We start from the raw sequence: 25,345 nt of genomic DNA on the forward strand, positions 1-25,345 counted from the left end.
ACATGTCCCTGTCATTAATGGGTCTTTTAACATTCAATGCTTATTAATTATACATTTAAGAAACTGAATGTCAAGCCCTTCCTGTGGTCTGTGCATGCAAAGAATTGTTTTGCTTCTTAAGAGAAAGTTTCGCATGTGGGGGGGGGGAGCCGCTGGGAAGGGTTAGATGTGAAGGACCTGAAATGCAGTGTTACTGTTCTAGTCGTACTCAAGACAGTTATGTGTAGACTACAGGCTTTTGTCGACAGAAGTTCTGTCGACAAATACTGTCAACAAAGCTTCTGTCGACAAAGAGCATCTAGACTACACCCAGTTCTGTCGACCAAGCAAGCCGCTTTGTCGACATGACAGCGTAGACGAAAAAGACAGTGTAGATGCAATAACGCCTTCTGTTGACAGAACTCTGTCGACAAAAGGCGTTATTCCTCGTAGAATGAGGTTTACAGCCGTCGACAAAGCTGCTGAGTTCTGTCAACGTTATGTCGACAGAACTCAGCGGCAGTGTAGACACAGGTATAGTTTTTTCAACAAAAGTCCACTTTTGTGGACAAAACCCTGTAGTCTAGACACACCCTTAGAAAGGGGCAGAGGAATGTGATCACAGAGGGGCACGGTTTTGGGGTGTAAGCACAAGGCCGGGAGTTCCCAATGCCTAACCCCCTTCTGATAGATTTCCTCTGACCATGAACAAGTCACTGGGCTAAGGCACTTTTACATCAGACTGGCCCTGCGTCTCCCCCCACCCCAAGGCCTCTTTCTGTGAGTAACGCTTTAAAGCCAAGGTTTTTAAGCCAGCGTAAAGTGAATTTCAACAAGCTTGTCAGCCCTTAGGCAGCTGACGAGCCCCACATGGTACCTACCTATCTTGTTTCATTGTTTCCTTGGGCTCCCTCTGTAGCAAGCAGCCGTCTGACACGCAGGTTGCACAACCTTAGGGACCGAGATGATCCTTCTCTTTGCGTATGTGCTAGGGATGGAAAGATTAAGCAAAAGAATTAACCCGTTAAATGATACAATTTTATCATTTAACTGGTTAACTTTCGGTGGGGGCAGGGCAGCCAGGTCAGGGTGCATGTGTGCGCACCTTACTGTTGCTGAGGGCAGGAGGCATGTCGGGGTTCAGGGCCACAGTGTGACTGGGAACGGGGGCCCGCTGCAGCACGGGTGGGTCCCGCCTGCCCGCCCACCTGCTGCCCTGACCACCTCAGGTTCCTGCCAGCCCGCTCCATGCGACTGGCAGTCTGGTTAACGGGTTACCAAGTCAGCATCCCAGTAACGGGTTAACCCTTTCCATTCCTTGTGTGCACAGAGCCTAACACAATAGGGTCCTGGTGCACAGGGGAGGTTCCCAGGCGCCCCTGCACTACAAAAAGCCGGCTTGCTTTGTGGACACGTGTTTAGGTTTCGACTGGTTTTATTGGAGTTTCAAGTCTATTAGGAACTTCTTCAAGCTAAATGAAAATAACCCTTCAAATGACGGGCGTGGGATGGAACAGAAAGCGAGTCCGTGCTCATGGAGATATTAAGCATTGCAGCCTGGCTCTATGGTGAACTGTTTGCACCAGAAATTTTTGTTATCATTGCCGCATCACCCCTCTTGGGGAAAGCTTGCTCGGCTACGTGTCTGCACGTCACAGCCTTCTGCACCCATGGCCAACATCTGCCCTAGGAATACCACCTGGCCTTATATGCAGGGCGGAAGGGGTCCCTGCTCTGGATCATCCTTCATCAGGTTCCCAGGGAGGTGGGTGCAGCCTATTGCACGTAACTCAATGGATCCAGGGCAGGAAACCTCACCATGCAAAATTTCAGGGAGCCACATGAAACCGTTCAGAATTGTCTCTAGGTAAGAGTCCCTTCTGCAGTTCTAGAAAGGAGGGGAAAAAACCATCCGACCACATTATTACCACATCAACAATGTAGCTCTTGGGCCAGGTGTAATCTGGAGGATACCCCACAACTTCCACTAGGTCTAGTTCTTCGGTAGGTCTTCAACAGCTGTATCGATCCCAGCTCTATGTTGGTTAGCGGCATTCACAGGGCAGGGTTACAACAGCAAATCAAAAATATCCTCTCTAAGTGGCAGCTTGGTCAAAGCTGCTAGAGATGGGCACGAGAGCACTTAATTATGCCGGCACACTGGGAAGACTGCAGTCAAGACGGATTCCTGTGAGGCCGCCAGCTGCTTTGGCACCTCGTTCGCCTCTCAGAGAGGCAGGTGAATTTGGGACACTGGCTCTGAACGGCACAATCCTGAAGTCAGAGGCGCTACCGCAGACAAATGGTGTCAAAACTTACCTCCCTCCTCACACACACACATTCCGAGAGGAGCCTCCACCTGTAATGTTTGGGCCGTCGCCAACCACTGGAAATTCAGGTTTGAGGTTAGACTTTGCTCGCTAGCTAGGAGAGATGGGGAGCAACACACACCACTGAGGTCACATACTTGAGTTCTCTAGCGAGATGGAGAAGGGCTAACATTTGTCAGCACCTCCTCCTGGAGGACACGAGAAGCAGCATCAATATGAATAGCCAGAACACACGGTGCCTCTCCTTGGAAAACAACGCAAAGGAATATTAAGAATTAGCTGGGAAAAATATACAGCGTTCTCACGTCAGCTGGGAGGACCAGGACGCCATAGAGGGCAAACAAGAGGAACCACAGGAAGCAGAGCGCGGAGCAGCCAGATTGGAAAGCTGCACATGTACCAGGGAGGGAGCAGTTACAGCAACCAAGATGGGCATAGTCAAGGGAGCAAGGACATGGCTTCTAACGACGCACTGTTTGTCGAGAAACGTGAGACACGAGATTCTGAATGCAAATTGCACTTCCGTAGCCTGTAAAAGCACAGGCCTGGGAGTCCGGACGCTGGGTATTACTCCTGGCTCCGTCACTTCCCCGTTTGTGCCTGTTTCACCACCGCTAAAGTGCCGATAACCATCCTGTCTCCTCTGCAGGTCCCCAAGTGCTCTAAGGGTTTGGTATCAGACTGCAGAGTCGTCTTGTGGTTCAAGCAATTGACTTGGAAGATTGGGATTCAGCTTCCAGTTCTGCTGGAATTTTTTGCAACACCGTTGTTGAATCACTTACTCGATTGGGTTCCCCAACTGTAAAATGGGGATAATTCTTCCCCATACCACACCTTGCATTAGCATGTGGGATGTTAAATATCGGTTAACTCAATAGCAGAATAACCTCATGAATTCTTATCGGTTACTCGACTATTCTATAGTCCTCAGGGGTGGGGCCAGCAGCCAGTGCGTTCTGGCCTCACTCCTGAGGAGCCCCCCTGCCACTCCACACTGCTGCCAGGCGGGAACTGGTCCACAAGGGGAGTCAGTTTAAAAACCTGCTCCCCTCGCGGACCAGCTGCCTGTCGCCCCCCTCTGCTGCCTCTGATACAGAGGCAGCAGTGCAGGGTGGCAGCAGCTCCTGTCCAGAGTGGGGGCTACGCTCCTGGACCAGGCACAAGCTGGAACTGAGCCGGGCTGCCTACCTGCCTGGCTCCTAGTACACTTTAAATGCAGAGCCGCAGCAGGGGTAGGTCCTGGACCCAGCGCGAGCCAGGACTGAGCCGGGCTGCTGGCCAGCCTGCTAAATAATTTGCGGGCAGGAGCAGGAAGGAATGTGTGTAGTCTATAGCATTAACCTATAAGCATTTGGCTTATCGGTTAATTGACTACACTATTACATCCCTAATTAGCATGTGGGAGGCATGCTAACAGGCACCACAATGGACGGACAATCTGACAATGCACAAACTAAAAAAAAAACCATGCTGACTTATTTAAAAGGTTTATTTAACGTTTTAATTTGAGGTAAAATACTTTTTTTTTCTTTCAACTTCCATAACAAAATACAGAGCTATCAGATACCCCTGGAAAAAATATGTATATTATACATATATTTCTATAACATTACATCATATATATATAATATATATATATATGCAAACTTTTTTGAAGACTTTATAGAAAATGGAACAGCTAAAGGCACTGCACAATGGAGTATTTAAAGACTACTTTACATTTTTATGTACATATACACACACTTTTAATTCTGCTTTCAGTGGACAGATAGCTCAAGCTAACAGAGTCAGATGTGTATGCATCCATACTAATCCCTGCTGAATCAACTCTAATAAAGTCAAAAACATGCCTCACGAAAAGTGAACTTTTTGAAAACTTTCTATCAGTAAATACTTTTTCTCCTTAAAAACCACTCTAAAATTTAACAGCTTTTTAAGAACAAACAATCTGATTAAAAATATTTCAAACCAAAGAAAAAAAATCCTTTTTAAAACCCACCAGGATCCAGAAGAGAGAAAAAAAGAAAAAAGTTACTTTAAAAAGTAAAAACATAATTATAGAATAAATTAAAAAGACGACAACCAAGCAATGGGTTTAACCTGTCACACAGGGGAAGATCGGGACCTGCCGCTAGGGTTTAATGCTTCTAAAGGAGGCCATTCCTTTCTCTTCACCCATACAGATCAATTCCCCGTGTGGAATAGGGCAGTATTAGCCAAATACCATCCCCAGCTAGTCTAGCCTTGCAAAATCCAACTTGCCCTCCCCCGGGGGATGTGAGGAATAATTTTCATTATTGAGCAGACTGAGCCTCAGGGCGTGACAATTTTGCAACACTGAGGGGAGACGCTTGGCTAACACTCCCAACTCTGTGGTTTGCACTGACAACTCTTTCTCCAAGACCTCAGGTAACAGCTGGTTGTCTCATTAAAGTTCCTTTCCTACAGATTCTCTATGGCTAAACAAAGCAAAAATGGTTTTAAACATTAACATGCTCTTGATTAGTTAATACAGGTGGACGCTGAGATTTTCAACCATTTAAACTTTAAAAGTTTAAATATTTGGCACACTGGAATATATATATATATATATTATTTAAAATGTATTTATAAGCTTCCTCCTTTAAAGTTGCTGCTAGGCAAGGTGATGTCTGGTCAGGAGGAACACCTCTGCAGAAATGCGACTTCCTGAGCCAGCTGGGGAACAGGGTCATGCTGCCGAACGGGCTTTGCCCTCCCCTTGTCCAAAGCTGAATACATCCCCCCAACTCCGATGTGCCCAGCGTTCACTGGTCCATTGTCCTGAGAACCTGAGTCCTTTTTCCCTGAACTTGTAGATCCCAGTTTGCAGTGCAACGACAATCGACCCTCCCCGCTCCCCACCCAGAGCGATTACAAACTTTTAAAGCCAAAGGACATTTTAAATGTAGTTTTAACTTTCGTTTTGAAAAAGCACAAAACAAGTGATTTGATTTCCCGCCCTCCCCTTCCCCCCCGTTCCGAACGGGAGCAGCATCCATTCATTCTGGCACTTGGGTATGATGGGGCTGAAGATATGCATTACTAATTCAAAAGGCCTCATGTTTCTATTCCTGAGTTCATACCGACATCTGCTGGCCCTCTCTTTGGGAAAGGGCTGTTTCCGCATGCTGGGAATGCCTTTCCTTTCTCCCCTGTGCTCCATTCCAAATCTGGAGGTAAACCTAGATGCTAAGGCGGCAACCCTGTGGGGTAATGGTTACGGCCAAGACCTGGGAGCAAGGAAGTCCATGGTTCTAAGCCGCAGCGCGCAGCTGGGAACGAAGCAGGAATGGCACCAAGGCACAGATGCTGCAACTAAGCGGAGCTACCCCCAGTAAGCAGACCACCCCTTCTGCACCCCAGGGGTGACACGATCCTGCCACCAGCTCTCAGGCAGCAGTTACCATACAAAGCAGCACTTCTAAGACTGCTCCTGGAACGATGTACACTATTTTACCTCACGCCGGTCAGGTTAACAACTTACTGGCCACACGCTTAGCAGGCTAGCTGCTCTCTTAACCATGCAGTCCAGGGTTAGAGTTGCCTGATAGCATACACAAGTAATACTCTACTCATTCACACACTGCCCCTGCCTTAGCGTTGCGAAGCTCTCTATTAAAGGAGACTGCCTGCTAGACTTGCAGGAATACATGACAATACTAGAGATACAACTTCATCCCTGCAGAGATCAATCGTTCAGTTCCTTTCAAGGAATCATTAGAAATTAGTCCCAAAGCAACAGGAAAGAATCACGTTCCTCAGTGTAATCTGAAGCCCAGGCCAATTAATCTAATGAGACACACAGCTATCCAGGGGACCGGCAGGCTGATCGCAAATACTGTGGCAAGATTTACAAAGCCAGGTCTGAGTCGCCACCATCATGACTCAGAGCACGGCCATGCTTTCCAGCACCTGCTCGCCTCTCAAACTCACCCCAGAACTTCTCTCGCACCCACCAGAACACCGTCTTCAGTGCCTCCCTGAGCTACTCTCGTCCCTCCCCACAATCCTTTATATCCACACCCATCGCAATCCATCCAACCATTTTCCTCCCCATGGCATCGGAAGCAAGACAGCCCCCAACACCAAATGGAAACCCAGCCTCAGTCGAGATACAAGCTTCTTCTGTCAACAGGCCCTGATCACATAAAGTGTATCTATATAGTTAAGGCATGACTCAAAGTGATAGGGGAACCAAACAATACAAGGAGTAGATTGAACAAAGCTCTCCTCATTCCTTTTCTATGAACTCACCACAATCAAATTAGAGGGTTAATCTTCCAATCACATCCCCACCCCACCCATACTATTAGGGAAAAAAAAAAAAACTAGGGTACATCTTAATGCATTCTATTAAAGGCATTAGGTTATTTTCCCCCACCCCACGACCTTCCTTCCCTGAAAGGTTTGACAATTGCTCATGGCTTTTTCAATATTTCAAGAAGGCTGAAAGAACGACCATTGCGTCTTCAAGTCCTAATGAGTTGTTTGTCAGAAGTACAGCTTGACTCAAAAACTACCGACTGCTGAGTTTTCAGCAGCTTCCTCCTCCGGGTGCCAAGCTGTGTTGTTTCTGTGTGTTTGTCTTTCTGCAAGCTCGGTTTCAATTGAAAGACAGTGCAACATTCCCGGCTGCCAAAGCCGCTGGAAAGAGCGGCGGCTCATGATGCCGCGCGAGAGTCGCACCTCAGACGGAACTGTTAGATCTTTTTCCGTCGCTGCACCTGACTCCATAAAAAGGAACTCTATTCAGATTCCTGCTTCTATAAATACTAGAGAACATAAAGTCGATTAGGAGTTCATAAAAGCCTCGCTGGAGAGGGTGGCTTGGTCTGTCTGAAGTTTATGCAAGGTCTCCACCTCATGCACAGAAGAGTTAGCACCTCTCTCCTAGCTAGGACAAGCGGAGTCTCACCTGCGAGTAAACCAATTAAAATGACCCGACACCCCCCCTCCCCCAAATCCTAGTTTCTAGAATTATCAAACCATTGTAGTCTCCCTCCCCGCCCCCTCCCCCACCCCGCAACCTTGCTACATAAATACATGGATTCTGGTACATAGGGACTGTAGCGCTTTCCAGTTCGTTCCTAGGTGTCCGACGCAGCCGTGGCTGTCACTGCCTTGGGCGCAGGGATGAGGTGCGGGGCCCCCAGCATGCCGTTCCAGTGGAGCTTCCCATTCTGGTGCTCCTCCGGGGCGTCTGCCTGCCGGTCACCGTTCCAACGACGTTTGAGACGCAGTTTCGGCGGCATCAGGGCATCCTCTCTCTTTTCCTGCGCCCCGGGGTCTCCCGCTGGCTCTCTGGATGGCTTTTCTCCACCTCCTTCCACTTGCCCCTGGGATTCTTCAGGGGGGAGGTTCATTGGGGTCGGTGCTGGTGGTGCTGAGGGCCAGGACGGGGCAGCTGGCCTGGCAAATATAGCTCCTCGCCCCCCTTCCAGGCTGGTGTTTGGCATTTCCATGCCAGGCCCTTCCTCTTTCTCACTTTTGTCCTTCCCTTTGGCTGGTGGCTCTTCACTCTCAGGCTCCTTCTCCACCATGGGCTCAACCTTCACTCGGGGGGAAGCAGGAGCTAGCTGAGGGGCAGCCGCCTCTCCAGTGCTTTCCAGTCTCTCTCTGTTCTTACGCCCCACCGGAGGGGGCTGCAGCTTGATCGGGAACTGGGGCTGCTCTTCGGGATGCATCTGGCACTGTAGTGGTGGAACCATGAGCCCCGGATAGCGGGGGAAAGTCCGCGGGCTCAGGTGGTAGTTGAAGACCGAGCAGGCTTGTGAATGCAGGTAGTGTTTCATTTCCTCAGGGTTGAAAGAGAAGCAGCTGCTCCCTGTGAAGGGGCTGAGACCGGGCGAGGGGCTGTAGGAGAAGAGGGTTGGAGTCAGGGACAGCGCCGGTGAGATGGGGACATTTAAGACCCCACCACGCCCTGGAAGAGGAGACACGGCGAAAGGGCTGTGTGGATCCGGGTAGAGCCCAGGCCTTGTGAAGAGAGGCAGCATGACCTCCGGCTTGCGTTTCTGATTATTGATGCTGCTGGCGCCCACCGCGTTCCGAGCAGCCATGAGATCCACCCCACGTCGCCAGTCAGACGAGACGTCCTCCAGCTCTGGCATGTCGGGCTTCCTGTCCCCGCTGTCGTTCAGAGGCTCCTGGCTGGAAGGCAGCAGAGATCCGCTGGAGAACCGGCTGGGCTGGGCATCCTCGGTGGGAGAGTGGCTGTCCAAGGGTGGGAAATGGAAGCGGGAGGAAGTGGGGACAGGCGGGGCGCTCTGTGGGACACCACCTGAGACAAAGGAGAGAACGAGAAAGGAGCGTTAGGAACCCACAGGACCAAGGAGGAAAGTGTCACAAGTGAGAGCTGCACCTTTCTGTGCTTAAAAACAGAACGTGCAATTACCATACACGCTCCGCAGTGCAACAGGTGATCGGTCAGAAACAAGCTGGCTCTCTATTTCCCTCCCCCACACCTCCAAATCCTCAATCACCGCTGCCTGCCTCAAAATCTCATCACTTTTGGAGCTGAATCGTCTCCTTTGAGAGAAACAAGCTGGGTGAGGTAATACTCCTCACCCATTTACTGGACCAACTTCTGTGGGTGACATTTTCAAGCTTACACAAAGCTCTTCTTCAGGGTGTTCAGCACGGTCCACTAATCGCTGATTTTCAGAGCCAAACGTTTCCCCTGCCCTTTCTGTCTCTCCCGTTTAACAGAGAGGCTTTCTGAGGAGGCAGAGTGCAGGACACACGTCCTGCAATAGTTTTACTGAAGCTACTCACACTACACGGATAAAGCTCCAATTCTCATAGGAACTTCAAAACCCACCCGTTTGTGCCTTTCTAAAATGGAATAGGGATGTCAGTGGTTACCAGGTGATGCCTGTTGGTTATCTGCTGGCCTGGCAGGGCCCAGGCAGCCTGCCGCCTGCCCACAGTATGGCGGGCTTGGCCTGGCCAGAGCAGCTCCCCACCTGTGCTGTGGGGGGGCGCGCTCTAGCCCAGCCAGGCTCACCGCACCACCGGGGGTGCACCAGCCCAGCTGGAGTGGCTTCCATCTGGCCGGCTCACTGTGGGCAGGGGGTTGCCCCAGCTTGGTGGGCCTCGCTGTGCCACCCTGTGGGAGTCACACCAGCCCTCCACCCGCCCCTATTTAAGCAGTTAACCAGTTAAATGTAATGCTTAATTGGTTAACTGATTAAATGGGATTTTTACATCCCTAGAACAGAAGAGGTTCGATCTCAGATGTTCTCCCCAGTAATACAACTCCTCAGGTAGCTTCCTTTTGCCCAGTGTTTCAGACAAGCCCCATCTGAGTGCTCAAGACCACACGAGCACTCAGGATTTACTACAGCTACCAGAACCCTGATTCATGCGGCCTTGACCCCGCTCTCGTCTCAGAGACTTAAGCACCTCGACCCCGGAAAGTCCACACCACAGAGAGGGGGGGGGGGGGGGAAATCAGATCCCAGAGCCCCAAACAGGTTTAATATTCCCCACCCCCACTCCCAGCCAGGAGGAAAGAAAACAGGTTGTAATTAGACAGATGCATTCCAATTCTCCAAACCTTTTTTTTTTTTTAAATGCATGCCCCAGGGACAGGAGGGAGTGGCGGCAAACAGGGAAAAGGAGCAGTAGTGAGCAATATTGAGGCAGAACTGCTCAGACTTGTTGCTGCAGTAATTATAGAGCTGCAGTGCAGCTTCACACTAGATTTTATATCCCTCATGCTTTTCAGGGGTCCTGGAAAATACGTTTTCCCCCTCCACGCAACATTTCTCCCATGGGGGGGAAAATCACCCAACTTCACCGGAGATTTCTACTCCTCTGCTGTCTCCTAACCCTTGGGTGGAGGTTTTCTTAAAGGACAGGCTCTTTGAAACCACAATTCTGGCCTTTCATGATTAAAATAACACTGGGCAGCCTCAGAGTCAAATGATGAGTCAGATGCACAGTGGCAGGATCCATCTAGATATTTTACAGTGCCCCAGTCATCTAAGAATAAAATACAACAGTGGGGCAGAGCAGTCCCCACAAACACCGATCCCCTTTCCTTTCTGTAAAATTCATCTTCAGCCATTCGTCAGGCCTTCGTGAGGAGGTGAGCCCTGTCGCTGCCGCTCTGAATGTGGCCAGCCATGGGGTTCAACTCTTTGCAGCTTTGAGTTTTGCAGTCACGGACCTGAACAGAATAGCTCCCCCCAGCATCTCACTCGTCATGCTCAACGTGATCCTCCCTGAGGAGTGTGGAAGCTGTTTAGAGACACAGACGCCTTCAACATTCACACTTATTCTTTCCCTGGGTTTCTACCTTTCCTGAGCTAACCTTCAATCATATAAGGCTGGTCACAGGCTCCTAGATTCCACCACATAACCCCACCAGAATGGAACTCGAGATGGATGGACCCTCTGACCGAATAATTGTAGCCTTGGCCCAAACCCTGGGGTGGAATTTACACTCAGAAATTATTGACTCAGTGGCAAGAGCTGAATAGCCAAATGGCCAACACCGATGCTTCCTGCCTAAGCACCTTGTGGCTAGCCTGTAAACCACTGTGGATTTGGGTCATCACAAGAGTTCGGGAGTTCACGGCTCACAAGCCAGTCAAAACCCACCACTGGAAACTGCTCTGTTCTGCATTCACTAGTGAATTCCCCTGAAAGCCAGAGCAATTTAGCCATGAATTGTTCAGCTTGACATAAAAGGGGCAGGAACAGAGCAATCAAAGGCTGCCGTCAGCTTAAGAGCTGGTTTAACTGCTCTTTGGGAGTGCAGGGAGCTCTTTATCGCTGTCTTTAGGCTGTGAACATTTTGATAACATTTACATGCACCAAGTCCTGGAGACCTCTGGACATCGTAACAGGAAAGGTCACGTTGATACGGGACCATAAACAGATTGGCGCTCAGCAAGCACGTAGGACAAGGTCCCTGCAATATACTCGATGCCTTCTATTACCAGAGGGATACCACAACCAAATAAATGACGAGCAAAGCAACTCCCCCCTGCCCCCAAACATCCAATGCAGACAACCAAATGAGCCATCTTCAATCAACTGCCCAAAGGGCTTCAGCTTGTCTGCTTGCTGCTACCAAAAGGCTTGGGGCAAATGGAGAAATGCACACTAGTTTAAGAGCATCAGCATAGCTATTCTGGGTCAGACCAAAGGTTCACCTAGCCCAAGGTCCTGTCTTCCCACCATGGCTAATGCCAGGTGCCCCAGAGGGAATGAACAGAAAACTTTTTTACAGCTACTACTGGCATTCTCATCATATTAGCACTGATTTCTTGAAAGACGCCAGCCTGGGCAAATAGACTGTGGAACGAATCTGTGCAGATCACTCGGTATGATTTTAGCTTGCCCCCGCCCACTCCCCTTACCCATTGTCTGCATTATAGGCAGGCTACAGCCCATCCATGCACACTCCTTAGGATTTGACAGGAACTCTATGTCCAGCTTACCATTGGGCCGGATATTAATAAACGGATAGTTGGGCATCACCAGCTTGTTGAAGTTGAACTTGTAGGTAAACCTTTTGCCTTTTGTCTTGTGAAGAATCCTCTTGTTATAGTAATATCTGCCAAAATATATAAAAAAAACAACTATCAAACGCTCTGCTAGTCGGAAGCAATACAGCTTATGTCTATTGCTTAAAAACCATGCTACAGACGGCCTCCCTTCTGCTATGTGCAAGTTTCAACCGTCTACAAAGAAACAAAACTACTCAGAGATCAAGGATAACAATAAGCATGGGAAAACTGAGGTGGTTGTCAGAAAAAGTTTCCAAAGAATAATTGCTAGCTCGACTATAATAGGGATGTGAATGGGTAACCAGATAACAGTTAACCATTACCCAAGACCATGAGGCTGCTGACTACCAGCCTGCGAGCCTGTGCAGAAGTAGCCCACCTGGAGCAGCCCCCGCCTGCCCCAGTCCAGTTAAACAGGAGTTTACATCCCTAGCGGATAGCTCTTTTCAGCCACTGATTTCAAAGCACACTATGAAGGTCGGTATCAATAGCCTCCTTTTACAGATGAGGAAACAAAGTGACTTGCCCAAGGTCATACAGCAAGCCAGTGGCAGAGCTAGGAATAAAACCATCAACAGTGCCCTCTCCACCTGGCCTCCCAAACCGTGACATTGTCTTCTAACACAGGAATTCCTGTACTGTGGTTCCCAGAGGACACGCTGGCAGCCCCCCAGAGAGGTGGCCAGGCACACAGTACTGGCTGTTCATTTCTAACCACTGGATTCCATTAAACACAGCCAAATAGTATTTTGCACAGCTACGATTCCACCTACACAGTAGCTGCAGGTGCCACAGGGCCAATGAACAATCGAGAACGGGAAGGAATGTGACCGTAAGAGTCTGTATTCAAGTAAAGCTCCCACTCTGAAAGCGTACAGGACCACTAAGCTTCAGGGGCTTAGTGGAACTGCTGTTGAAAGGGACACTGTACAGTTAGACAGTGAGGAGATGCCCTCAAGGGTCCTTTTCATTTCTAGCTTCTTGGCTACAATAGAAGACCACATGGTGGGGAGGCTGAGGCCCTGGACAGGCATTCAGAACACCTGGATTCTATTCTGCGCTCTACCCCTGAACTGTTTGTGACTGATTTCCCCTCGGCGGTCTGATTTCCCCACCAGTGTATCAGGAATAGCAATGCACATCCTCCTTTGTAAAATGCTGATGGGTGCTACAGCTGAAGAGGACTACAAATACACAGAGCTGCTATTGCCCTGCCTCCCCCCTGTAATCCCAATGGGAGCCAAGCCATGCCAGCTTGCACCAGGGCAAAAATTGCTCGTTGGGATCGGGGTTCGATTCCCAGCGTGCGTCGACATGTGCTGGATCTCAAGGTAGCACCCTAAAGAGAAGCATTGCCGTGGCAGCACCCACAAGCGTCTGTGTGGGGTAGCCAAGCCAAGTATGTACCGACAGGGTCCAAGTGGATTTGCACTCAGACCTGCTGCCTGCGCTCCCATGGCTACACGACTGTTGTTAGCCAGCTAGTGCATAGCAACACAAACTGGGAATCACACCCTTAGCTCACCAGATAGATATCACCAGTACATTGAAACACACCCACACCCCTTTTCATTTAAAACCCTGGATTGTCAGCACTTGGTGATTGCACAGATGGCAAGAAATCAAGCAGCTGGAGGACAGGGAGGGGGGTGGGAAGCCAAAGGCTTCCTACTGGAGGTGGTTGCTTGTACCTGCACTGCTGATTAATCTCCCTGAAGTTCCGAACGTGACAGAGGAACCAAGGCATGGCCAGATCACACAGGTGGAGCTTTTTCCAGGGCCATACACCAATTGCAGCGTTGGTGTTATTCAATTTATTGTTTCCTTCCTGTTCCATTATGCGTCTGTTATGTTTGCTGCCTTGTTTATCTTTGCCTGCCCTGCCCAGAAGGGATCAGAGGGCACATGACAGCGAGGCCCATATTATTAGTGAGGTTGGTAACACCACAACTTCTCAGAATGGAGCCCAGAGTCATTTTTATGACGACAGATCTAACCAGGCTACACTTCCCTAGTCAACAAGACTGGGCCTATTTTGAGCTTCTTCCCCCATCAAACTATATAGCAGAGACTCTGAAAGGGCGTAAATAAAATTGGCTGGTGCTCTGGTGAAGGTTACATGGGGAAAAATTTCAAGAATTAGGATTTACTTTAGCAAGGAGAAAAGGTAACTGAGAACTTTACTAGCAGATTCAGAAGTGCACAGTGAAAACTGATCAACCTCTGCCACTGTACCCACCACCACTAAACGAAATTACACCACTGGCCACATTCTATCCTTGGTAACATTCTCACTTTTTTTTCCCATCCATGTGTGGAATAAATTATTTTATGTGCACAGAGGCATGTGCAGATGTGCACCACTGGTAGAAACAGATGCTGCTGGCCGTGAGTGCTCTATCACAGTGTTTCTCAAGCAGTGGTATGAGTACCCTTAGGGGTACTCGAGAGAAGCCTGCGGGGGTACATTAACACAACTGAAATTTAGAGAAAACTGAATTTTGGTTTTAAGTTTTACAGCACTATTATTTTTGTACTTTTTACACCCAAAAATTTCATCACCTGCCTGGCTACGATTAAGTTGTTAAAACAAATGTGTTGCAATGGTAGAAAAAAATTGTGTGTGTGTCTGAAAACTGTAGGTACAGGGGGTACTTACAATTTTTTTTAAAAGGGGTATTTTATAAAAAAAAAAGGTTGAAAAACACTGCTCTATCAGCTGGGTAGCATTTGACCCATGTGCCCAATTACAGGGAACACTGACCCTCTGTTGCACACTTCTATGATGTTAGCAGCTCTTAGCAGGTTAGAGCTGAACCCTAAAGAAGCACAGCTGAATTTACTGCTGCAAGAGGTACAGAAAAACACTAAGGAGTTGGACAATCCTTGTTGTTTATTATTTGTGTTACTGTAGCACCCACAGGGCCAAGTCAGAGACCAGGATCTCACTGTGCTGTTACTTATGTTTGTATATACAAGTGCTAGGCTAATAAGGAAAATACAACTGTTGTAAAACACCTGATCATGGGTTCAAGTAAAAACCATAAACCCGTGTCTCTTCCCTCTAATTCTGTACAAGTAGGAACTGGTCTTAAACAAGGGAGTTGCTTTCTCAGAAATGTTATCACTGATGGAATAAGCCAATATTTTCCTGCAACACCTGTATTGCTCAAGCATGCCTCAGAACTGGAGGAAGAGGAGAGACTCAGGAACGCTCAGGAGAAGTAAATAATCCAGATTACAACGAGTTTCAAATTATAAATGCAAATTTGTCGTTACATCCCACATCTGATTAGAGGACAAATCTGCTGTCATGTCACAACTCTCTGGCAACCACGTGGCTATTTCCTCCTCATGTTTTCCAAATATAACTGAATAAACCAAACAGTCACACACTATGGACTTCAACTTCAGAGCCAAAGTTCTCCAAAGTAGAGAGGCAATTGAGCTGGGGGAAAGAGTTTGAGTCAATTTCCACAATCAACTGTTTACATGAATCAACCATATCTTCCAGTCATCCTTCCCCATCCACCCTATTCTATTTCACCCTCGCAAATAATTGTTTTCAAGTATCCTTTCATTCACCTGAGGGCCCGGCTCAGCTTGTCGTAGTTCATCTGCGGTTTGCATTTCCTCCGGCCCCACAGACGGGCCACTTCATCTGGATCCTTGATCACAAATTCCCCGTATTCGCCCTGCTGCCAGGCGATGACGTGGCGGAACTCCTCCTTCTGCAGCAGCTCCAGAATGAAGTGCCACAGCTGGATCTGACGGGAGCCAGGGCTCGATTCAGTTTTGTAGGCCCATTCCGGGAAGTGATAGCCTTGAGAAGAACCCAAAGCAACAGAGGGAAAGAATTAAAAGCTATCAAAACAAAAGAATACAAAGCTTGAAAAACAGAGCTGTGCAATTGTAAGGTCTCTGAGGCAGTGGCTGCCTTTCACTGTGGCTAAATGGTATCTAGCAGAATGGGACTGTGATTTTGGTTATGGTCCCTAGATGCTACTGCAGATTAGAACCCAGGAGTCCTGACCACCAGTTCCCTTGCTATAACAATGCAATACTGCCTACTTCCTTGAGAAAAAAATGAGAAAAATCAACACTGATACAAATAGAAGCAGGGCCTATAGATAAAAAAGCATTAGAAGACCCAGAAAAGAGGCCCCTTTACACACTAGGGATGCGAATGACTAGTCGATTATCAAATAAGCAATAGGGATGTGAACGACTAGTCGACTATCCTCTATCAGAAAGAGGCAGCAAGGGGGAGGGAAGGAGACAAGGGACTGCTTCCAAGCAGCAGTGCCATGTGAAGCCTGGGGCCAGACCCCAGGCTCCATGTGGCACCGATGCTTTGAAATGCCGCATGCAACCCAGGGCCAATTGGGAGCCCGGGCTGCATGTGTCGCTGTCAAAGCTGAAACACCGCGTGGAGCCTGACACTGGGCTCCCCATGGCGTTTCAAAGCAGCAGCGCCGCATGGAGCCCTGGGGTCAGCTGGGGACTCAGAGTCCCCAGCTGACCCCTGGCTCCATGCGGCGCTGCTGCTTTGAAATGCCACAGGGTGCATGGGGCCAGTGGGGGACTGCTTGAGACCCCTGCTGGCCCAGTGCTCCCTGCAATGCTTTCACTTTTAAAGTGTAGCAACAGCCCTTGCTGTTTTGAAGTACCTTTGAAGCACCTTTCCAGTGTAACGGAAGTATCCTTTTCAACTAATTGAATAGGCGATGCAATTTGCATCGATTATTCAATTAGTGAAATAATTGAAATTTAACATCCCTATTACGCACCAAACATTTTGGCCACATATTTTAACTTGGGATTCTAAAATCAGACACCTAAACCCACAGATATCTAAATGAGGCCTAATTTTCAATGAATCCAGTTAGCTCTCCAGTCTTTAAAGAAAATCTCTATCTACATTACCTTCAGTCCTGCTAACAGGTGCTCATGAATAACTAGCAAATTTAGTTGGGCTAGAACAGTTTTCCAACATAGCTATTGTTGCAGGGTTTCCTAGCTTATTGTGGACAGGGTAATTTGGGGGGTTTGTAAGAATTGTGCTAGGCCAAACCATGCCATGGATGGATGACATCTGTGTTACCACCATATCAGATAATAATTGGGCCTGAAAACACCTACAAGCCATAGTAGGACACAAATCAAGGTCAAAGATCACGATCCGTGCATGTAAAGTACCTATAGGAAAATGTATTCAAGTCTTAACCCAGTAACTGCTCTAGGTGACTCTAAATCCAAACCGCACAGGACATCCCCTACCACGTTATTATAGACCTGCTTGATATTAACGTTGGTGGTCTGATTCCCATCCACACTCAGCTCCGGGACAGGGGCTTCTACAATGTCAGAATCATGTAAAGGATTCTTAGCATAAATGAAAATTAAGTTTTTAAGGATTCTCACCATGTCGAATGTCATATTGTATACACTTCCTTACCTCCTGCTCCTTCTGGCTTATCCACAATGCTGCAGCCTGCTTTCATTTTCTCCCTCCTGCTGACTGTGAAATAAAAGGAAATAAGCAACAACTTATCAATATGCAATCATCACCCACAGGACTTTGAATCTTGTTCCATCCTGTAGAAAGCTCTTCTAGACAAAGTAGCCACTCCAATCGAGAATACTTCCAACTCCAAGTGATGGTACCCAGGATGTCATTGCTATTAGCAGCTGTAATTACTGGAACGTGACTTAACACCACAACATGTAAACACAGTGTTTAATATCTGCTTCCCTCCTGACATGCCACTGAAGTGTAAAAATGAAACAGGACTGCAAGACCGATCCATGAGACAGACAAAACAAGCCAAACAGTTTGCCTTCTGTTCCTGGTCAGGCCTGAGTGCCAAAATACACAAGCTGCTGAACTCACTCAGATGTACCAGCAAGAGGGAAAGAATATCCAAGCCTCTGAGTTCCACTCAAGAATGCACATCTGATTTTGATTTATTTAGGTCAATTAACCCTATGTTAAGAACTACCTGCATGTGCTTGGCCTCATCACACAGAGTGAAGCCAAGAAACAGGCATATCATGCTCCCAATAATATTCTGAGGTACAGAAAGTAAGCATGTAAGATCCTACCATCTCTTGTTGCATCTGATGAAGTGGGTCTTTGCCCATGAAAGCTTATGCTCCTACACTTCAGTTAGTCTATAAGGTGCCACAGGACTCCTCGCCGCTTTTACCATCTCTCGTGTTATTCAAGCAAACAGGCCTCAAAAAGAACATCAACTGCCCAATAGCACAGGTGGAGGAAGGGAAATGTTCATTTTTATGCTAGTTGAAAGACAGGTGGGAGGCCAGAACTGACTCAAAATCTGGCTACACAGTCCCTTCAGAACAGTATCCACACCACCAAGACGGTGGAAACTAAATCCAGTTTAAACCTTGTTTCAGGTGGGAAATGGGTCCGGTCAGCAGGTGCTTATGATCAGCCCTTCTTAGGGATGACCAAACATTTACTTAAAAATTTATACTTCCTCAATGAATTTCCTGTTAAGGTCTATGTTTTGAAATCACAAAGCTAAGGAAAGTAGGGAAATGGAGGTAGGTGAGACCAGAGTGTTCCCCTCTCTTTTTAAAGTCAGTAGCTTTCTCTCTTCCACAATATGGTTTTTTGTTTGAAAGAAAGAATGTTCCCTATCATCTACAGTTACAGCAGGGTAAATAATTATTGGAATTGGCAGTGTTAATTTAAATTCTGGTGAATAATGTATGAGCATAATCCTGCCTGCTGAGGGTTAGTATGGGTGCAATACATTTGAGGGTGGGAGTAGAGGTGGGGGGGAAGGTATCCTATATTCCAACAGTTGGGGAACTAAGCTCAATTTCTATGGCACCATCCTCAAGGCAGCTCAAAACTTATATTAATTCACCGAAGCCTCCTCGTGCCATGGGTGGGGCAGGACAATTTAAAGTATGTTTCCTTCTCTTCTCCTCCCCCCCCCCCATGTTTAAACACTCAAGTTACTGGTAGTCATCTATTAATGAGAGAAAACCAAGAGCCCTAACAATGTGAGGATAAGAGTAAGCAAATTTCTCCTCACAGAGCCGGAGCTGATAAAGGCCAATAAATGGATTAACCAGCCCAGTACTCACAATACCCCTGAGACCCCAGCACCCTTTTCCTAAAGCTTACCACACCTCTCCCCCCAGGAAAGCTCCTTGGATGGGCCATACCATCTTTCTTCACCAGGCCCTAGGAATTTCCAACATCCTTCCCTGTAGTGACTAGCCAAACCCCACAACCTTGAGTCACTCGAAAATACCCCAGTCGGCCACTTCAGAGGCCCTCTTTGAAGTCGACTTGCACAGCAGCCCCCAAAATAACCCCACCGCCCCACCCCCAACCTCAGACACAAACCCCCATGAGACCCCACAGATCTTCACAGCCCACGCTGTTTCCTTTTTCCAGCCCCCAGAGATGCCCCCCCTCTTCCTTAGACATTCAGCTCCCCCCCAAGCCCCCATTTCTCCCAATCTTTTCTTATCGAACCTCACCCCCTAAATTTCTCCAGAGACCCTGCCGCTCCCTTGAATACCCCACTCCCACTTCGATCCGCAGGCACCCCCACTGACCCCCAGACGCCCCCACTAGTCCCAGAGACGGCTCCCCTAAGATCCCGGCATATTCGCCTTCCCAATGGAACCCCATTCCCATCAACCCCAACCCCCTCCCCCATTGATCCTCAGCCCCCCCCCACACCGACCGACCCATTTGCTCCCTCCCTCCCTCCCCCCCCCGAGCCCCGCGTATCTCCCCTTCTCCAGGGCCCCACCCCCGTCAATCCCACGAGCCGCCCCCCCCACTGGCGCTGAGCCCCCCCAACACGCAGAGCCCCCCCCAAATCCCCTCCCCCACCCGTCCCGACGCCCCCTCCCCCTCCTGTGACCTCCGTCCCCTCAGCCCCCGCCTAGGCCCGACGGGCGGCCCGGGCCGGGGACGGGAGGCGGCTCCGCGGCTGCCCGTGAGTCGGGGGGAAGCGCGGCCCCGCCCGCCCCGGCCTCACCTCAGTCCCCGGGCGGCGGCTCTGGGCGGCGGAGTCTGCGCCCGTCCGAGAGTCTGGCTCGCTCGCTCCGTCGCCTGCTGCCTCCCCCTCGCCACCCAGCCCCGCAGCCACCGGAACCGGAACCAGCGCCGCCCACACGCTTCCGGGACTGGGGAGGGCAAAAGGGGGGGGGGGGGGGGAGCGAGCGCCCACACACACATATACACACACACGCGCGCGCTTCCGCCCCGCAGTGGCGTCACCGCGCACACGCACCGCGCGTCACCGCCCCCGCCGCACACGTTCGGACGTACTGCCCACCCTGCCAACCAGTGCCCGCGGGGGACAAATTACCTCAGAAAACGAAGGCGTGGAGGAAGGGGAGGGGGAGTAGATGGGGGATAGAATGGAGAATGGGGGGATGGAGAAAGTAGATAAGGGGAGTAGAGGAGCGATTGGCGGAGACAAGCGGGGAGGGGAATGGGGGGAGAAAAGGGGAGTAGAGGGAGGGGGAGGGGAATGGGGGGAGATAAGGGGAGTAGAGGAGGGAGGGGGATAGAGGGGGAGGGGAATGGGGGGAGATAAGGGGAGTAGAGGAGGGAGGGGGATAGAGGGGGAGGGGAATAGAGGAGGGAGGGGGATTGAGGGGGAGGGGAATAGAGGAGGGAGGGGGAGGTAAGGAGGCTAGAGGGGGAGGGGAATGGGGGGAGATAAGGGGAGTAGAGGAGGGAGGGGAATTGAGGGGAATGGAAGAGGGTTGGAGGGGGAATAGTGGGACAGAGAGGGAAATGGGGAGAGGAAAAAGGGGGAAGGGCAGGGGAATGGGTTTTTTGAGGTGTGGAAGGGATGAGAGGAAGGGATGGGGTGGGGAGAGAGGAGAAGCCATCAGGGTTTGGGGCGTTAGGATGGGGAGGGAGGGAGTTGGGTGAGGGAAGTGGGGAGGAGTTGTGGGATGGGGATATTGGGGAATGGAGGGGTACTGAGTACCCCATTAATGCTCTCTGCAGAAGATCTTTAATGCCCTGGGACCATGAGAGCAGCAAGCACTTCTTCATTGCCTCCGGTGGGGGCAGCATGGTCTAAGGCAGTGGGGGGAGCAACCTGCGGCCTATCAGGATTCTATGTGTGGCCCGTGAATCGTTTGATTTACCTTCGCCCAAGTGCAGGGCTGCCCAATTCCACTGGTTTTCTCCACATCCGTTTTTTCCTACTGGTGTTACCAAAGTGACACACTCCTAAAGCAAGGGCAGGCGCAGGGAGGTGCGGGCTGATTGCCCTCAACGCTGACTGTGAGGGCCGTGCGCGCCTTCTGCAGCCAATCACAGCACTGCTACGGTTCCGTCGGCACCCCCCTCCGATTCTAGGTGGCAGGTGCAGTGAGCAAAACTGCCCTATACCAGAGGACTGCCTTGGTTATGCCAATTTTGCAGCCCATTGAGACAAAGGAGGGCCACTCCTGCAGCCCACTCACTAACCTAGTTTGCCCATCGCTGCTCTTGGGGCTAGGGAATTGCACTGGGAGTTCTATTCCCAGCCCTGCTGCGTGACCTTCGGCAAGTCCCTCCCACCCATTACCTGTCTTGTGGCTGCTGACTGGGCGCGCTTTAGAGCTCTTGCTTTGCGTCTATGGGCTTGGATCTCGGCTGGACCCTGTCAGTCCTGCTGCTGCGCAAATAACAGCAATGGAAGGCACACGTGAAGGCCCAGCTGGAGAGGGCATTAGAAAGATGTTGCACAGGGTAAAAGCCCCATGTCAGCAACAGGGTTATGGAGAGCAGAGGTAGGGAGAGGCTGGGGTCACACTTCCTGGTCACAGTGATGGTTGTCTGCTAAGTCACCTTCCATGCACAATGCTGTTTTTATGGGGGCATCTGTTTGCTTTTGGGGGGTGTCCTGTCCATGCACTGCACACAGGGGTCCTTCTGGGCATTCCCAAGTAGGTGGGGGGCAGGGTTCTTAGGGGATCATGGTGGGGGACCCTCATTCATTGGTCTCAAGAAGCCTTTCCTTTGAAGGATTCAAGCATACACCCTCCTCACAATCCCCAGGAGACCTTTCACTATCTAGGAGTGGATGAAACACACCCAGCGCCAGAACAGGCACCAGGCACGGTGGCTTCTGCTACTCCAGGAAGCCTGAGCTAGTTGCAGGGCATGCATGCCAGGGAATGAGCTGTGTGTGTGTCTCCCATGGTAAGTGGCATCAGCGCACCCTGGGCTGTTTGGAGCTGGACTGGTATCCAGCTGTGCAGAAAATCAGTGCCAAGCCACTGAGTCAGACTGTGTTGGCCCCTTGCTCGGGCAGTGCCCGTGCCAGGCTGCAATAAGCGGGCCAGCAAGGAGAGCTTTGGAAAGTACCTGGCATCAAAGCCCCAGCGGGGTTCCATGTATGGAGACGGCAGCGTGACTCCACTCCTCCCTCTCTGAGCGCAGCACTAAGCCGCTGAGAAGTGGCACGTAAATCCGCTCATTCATTTATGAGTTAATTGGATTTTAATGGGCCCATGAAGAAACTCAGCATGCTGAGCCATGCCATCGGTTTCATGTCCCAACAGATCTTCATCATGGAGCAGTGTAACAGATACACATACCCCATGTAGCTACTCTAATCAGCTACTGCCACCTTCTTTCTGCTGTGTTTATTCACCTGTTGCAATGTTCGACTTTGGGAATTCTCTTTGCGATTTGTGCAATGGGGTTCCAAGGCAGGACTGTATAGGTTGAACCTCTCTCGTCTGGTGGTCTTGGGACCTGAACCAGAGAATTTGCCAGACCATGGGAAGCCAATATTGTCTAGCAGTATTACCAACACTTCCACTGCTTGCTGGGGGCTAAGAAGACATTTAGGCTACGTCTACACTGGCCCCTTTTCCGGAAGGGGCATGTAAATTTCACCAGTCGTCGTAGGGAAATCCGCGGGGGATTTAAATATCCCCCGCGGCATTTAAATAAAAATGTCCGCCGCTTTTTTCCGGCTTTTAAAAAAGCCGGAAAAGAGCGTCTAGATTAGCCCTGATCCTCCGGAAAAAGTGCCCTTTTCCGGAGGGTCTTATTCCTACTTTGAAGTAGGAATAAGACCCTCCGGAAAAGGGCACTTTTTCCGGAGGATCGGGGCCAGTGTAGACGCTCTTTTCCGGCTTTTTTAAAAGCCGGAAAAAAGCGGCGGACATTTTTATTTAAATGCCGCGGGGGATATTTAAATCCCCCGCGGATTTCCCTACGACGACTGGTGAAATTTACATGCCCCTTCCGGAAAAGGGGCCAGTGTAGACGTAGCCTTAGGGGTAAACTGAAAAAACAATAAATGGTCCGGTAGCACTTCATAGACTAATAAAACATGTAGATGGTATCATGAGCTTTCGTGGAGCTAAATAACTGCACAGAACACTGAGAGCCAGGACTGGTGACTATAAACAAACTTTATGGAACTATAAGAAACTTGGCCACCCTCATGAAAGGTGGACACCCGGCTAACTAAAATCATGCTGGGCCATGGGTGTTGCTGGACCAGAGAGTTCTGGACGAGAGACATTTAACCTGTTACGCGGCAAACAATGTCCAGCACATGGGTCTTTCTCTGAAAGTCTCCCATTCAAGCATTGATTAAACTCCACCTTGCTTAGTGCAGTTCGGTCCCTGGGATGGGAAAATCCTGGGGATGGGGGAACAGCCCACATTGACTTCTCTTTCTGCTGTCCTGTGGGCAGAATCAACTCGTTCAAACTGGAGCGGCAAGTGGACAGGTCTGCTCTAGCTGCCTTGAGAGGAGAGGTCAGGGCATGTGTATTTACTCTCTTCTAAGCCTTTAGGAGCCTTGGCTGGTGCAGCACCAGTCTATCTCTTTGGGGCTTGAGCGCCTCCCAGTGGCTGAACTCGGTGCTAACTCCTCAGTGCTGATGAACTAAGGTTCTGTCCAGGACATGTTCCTCCCCATCCAATCTGCACTGAGAAGGGCACGACTAGCCACATTATATAGAGCTCCGGCCATGCCTGGTGTCCTACGACGGTAAGAAGTCGCTACGAAGCAACCCCTGTACATGCACAAGACCAGGAGGGGAAGCAGGACTTTCACCTCGATGTCACTGGCTCAAAGCCAAGGCAGGGGCACTGGCAAGCGGAAAGCTGTCGGAATGTGGGGGGATGTTGGGTGCCACGAGCTGCCAGGTCTCTGGCTGCTTCTGCACAGAGAGGGGAGCCACCCTCCTCCCGGCTCGTGACATCTGCAGCGTGTTCTTTGTGGCATCACCACGGCAGTTGTCCCTCACTGGCAGCCTCGGTAGAGGCTGAGGGCAGAGTGGGCCATAGAGACAGAGCTCCTCTCTAGTTAACAATTCTCCAGGCCGGAGGCCAGACGCTCAGCGCAGAATGTGCCCTAGTGCCAACACTGTGCCCCGGGGCTGTGCCTCCCAGTTGGGAGCAAAGCTAACTCCGTGGATACATTCCGGGACAGATCGGCCACTAGCAGAGTCCCCCCTCCTCCCCATCAGAGTCGATGGGCCAGATCTCCAGGTGGCATAAATGGGCATCACAGCAGTGAAAGGACAAGGCCTCTGCCAGCCAGGAAAGCAGCCCCAGTGAGGAGGGGGGCTGAGAAATTGGGCTTGTTGAGTTAAAACTGCACCCCCTGCCCAGCTCTCAGGGCAGCCTGTGAGCACCAGGGAGGGAAGGAATGGTGCAGGCTCACTCCTCGGCACTAAGAGCATTATTACAATTAGGGATGGAATAGTGTAGTTGATTAAGCGATTAACTGATACGCAAAAGCTAATAGGTTAATGCTATAGATTAAACGCATTTCCCTTGGCCCCTCTCCCCCCAGTGAGTTTTTTAGCAGGCTGGCTCAGTCCTGGCTCGCACCGGGTCCAGGATCTATCCCCACTGCAACTCCACATTTAAAGTGTATTAGGAGCCAGGCAAGCAGGCAGCCTGGCTCAGTTCCAGCTCGTGTTGGGTCTGGGAGCTCAGACCTGCCCTAGACAGGTGCTCCTGCCAAACCACGCTGCTGCAGACCAGCTCCCACCTTCCACCTGTGATACACTGGCTGCTGCCCCGCCCTCGGGGACTATCGAATAGTCCACTAACCAATAAGAATTCATGAGGTTCTTCAACTATTTAATTACCCGATATTTAACATCCCTCACTACAATACCGGCTCCGATCATCATGAGGTGTAATTAGTGCAGTGCCTGGCAGTGTTCCCTGCAAGATGAGCACTGGGGCGCCCACCCAGGAGAGATTCAGGTTCTTCCCAGTTGTTAGCAGAGCACCCCCAGCCGGCAGCCTGTGTTTCTATTGGTGGTGCACATCTGCACATGCCTCGGTGCACGTAACAGAATTTATTCCATGCATGGATGGAAAAAATTAGAGGGAACATTGGTGCCTAGAGGCCCCGCTGTGATCAGAGCCCCCAGGTGTGAGGGGCTGCAGAGAGACACGAGTCCAAGGCTGTCGATGCAGGCAGCTATTCGGGGAAAGATATTCCTAAA

General features: G+C 50.0%; 1 protein-coding gene across 1 annotated transcript; it reads right to left on the reverse strand.

The window, feature by feature from the left end:
- Nucleotides 1-3,780: 3,780 nt before the first annotated feature.
- On the reverse strand, nucleotides 3,781-20,042 carry ETV3 (ETS variant transcription factor 3). The gene is made up of 5 exons (XM_075906939.1): nucleotides 19,885-20,042; nucleotides 17,310-17,372; nucleotides 15,437-15,674; nucleotides 11,783-11,898; nucleotides 3,781-8,610 (listed from the first exon to the last, which is right to left on the reverse strand). The coding sequence occupies exons 2-5, from the start codon at nucleotides 17,353-17,355 to the stop codon at nucleotides 7,418-7,420; spliced, it is 1,593 nt and encodes a 530-aa protein (XP_075763054.1). The 5' UTR covers nucleotides 17,356-17,372; nucleotides 19,885-20,042; the 3' UTR covers nucleotides 3,781-7,417.
- Nucleotides 20,043-25,345: the final 5,303 nt, after the last annotated feature.

The sequence above is a fragment of the Pelodiscus sinensis genome, chromosome 24 (genome assembly GCF_049634645.1).
Source record: "Pelodiscus sinensis isolate JC-2024 chromosome 24, ASM4963464v1, whole genome shotgun sequence".
Lineage (NCBI taxonomy): Eukaryota > Metazoa > Chordata > Testudines > Trionychidae > Pelodiscus > Pelodiscus sinensis.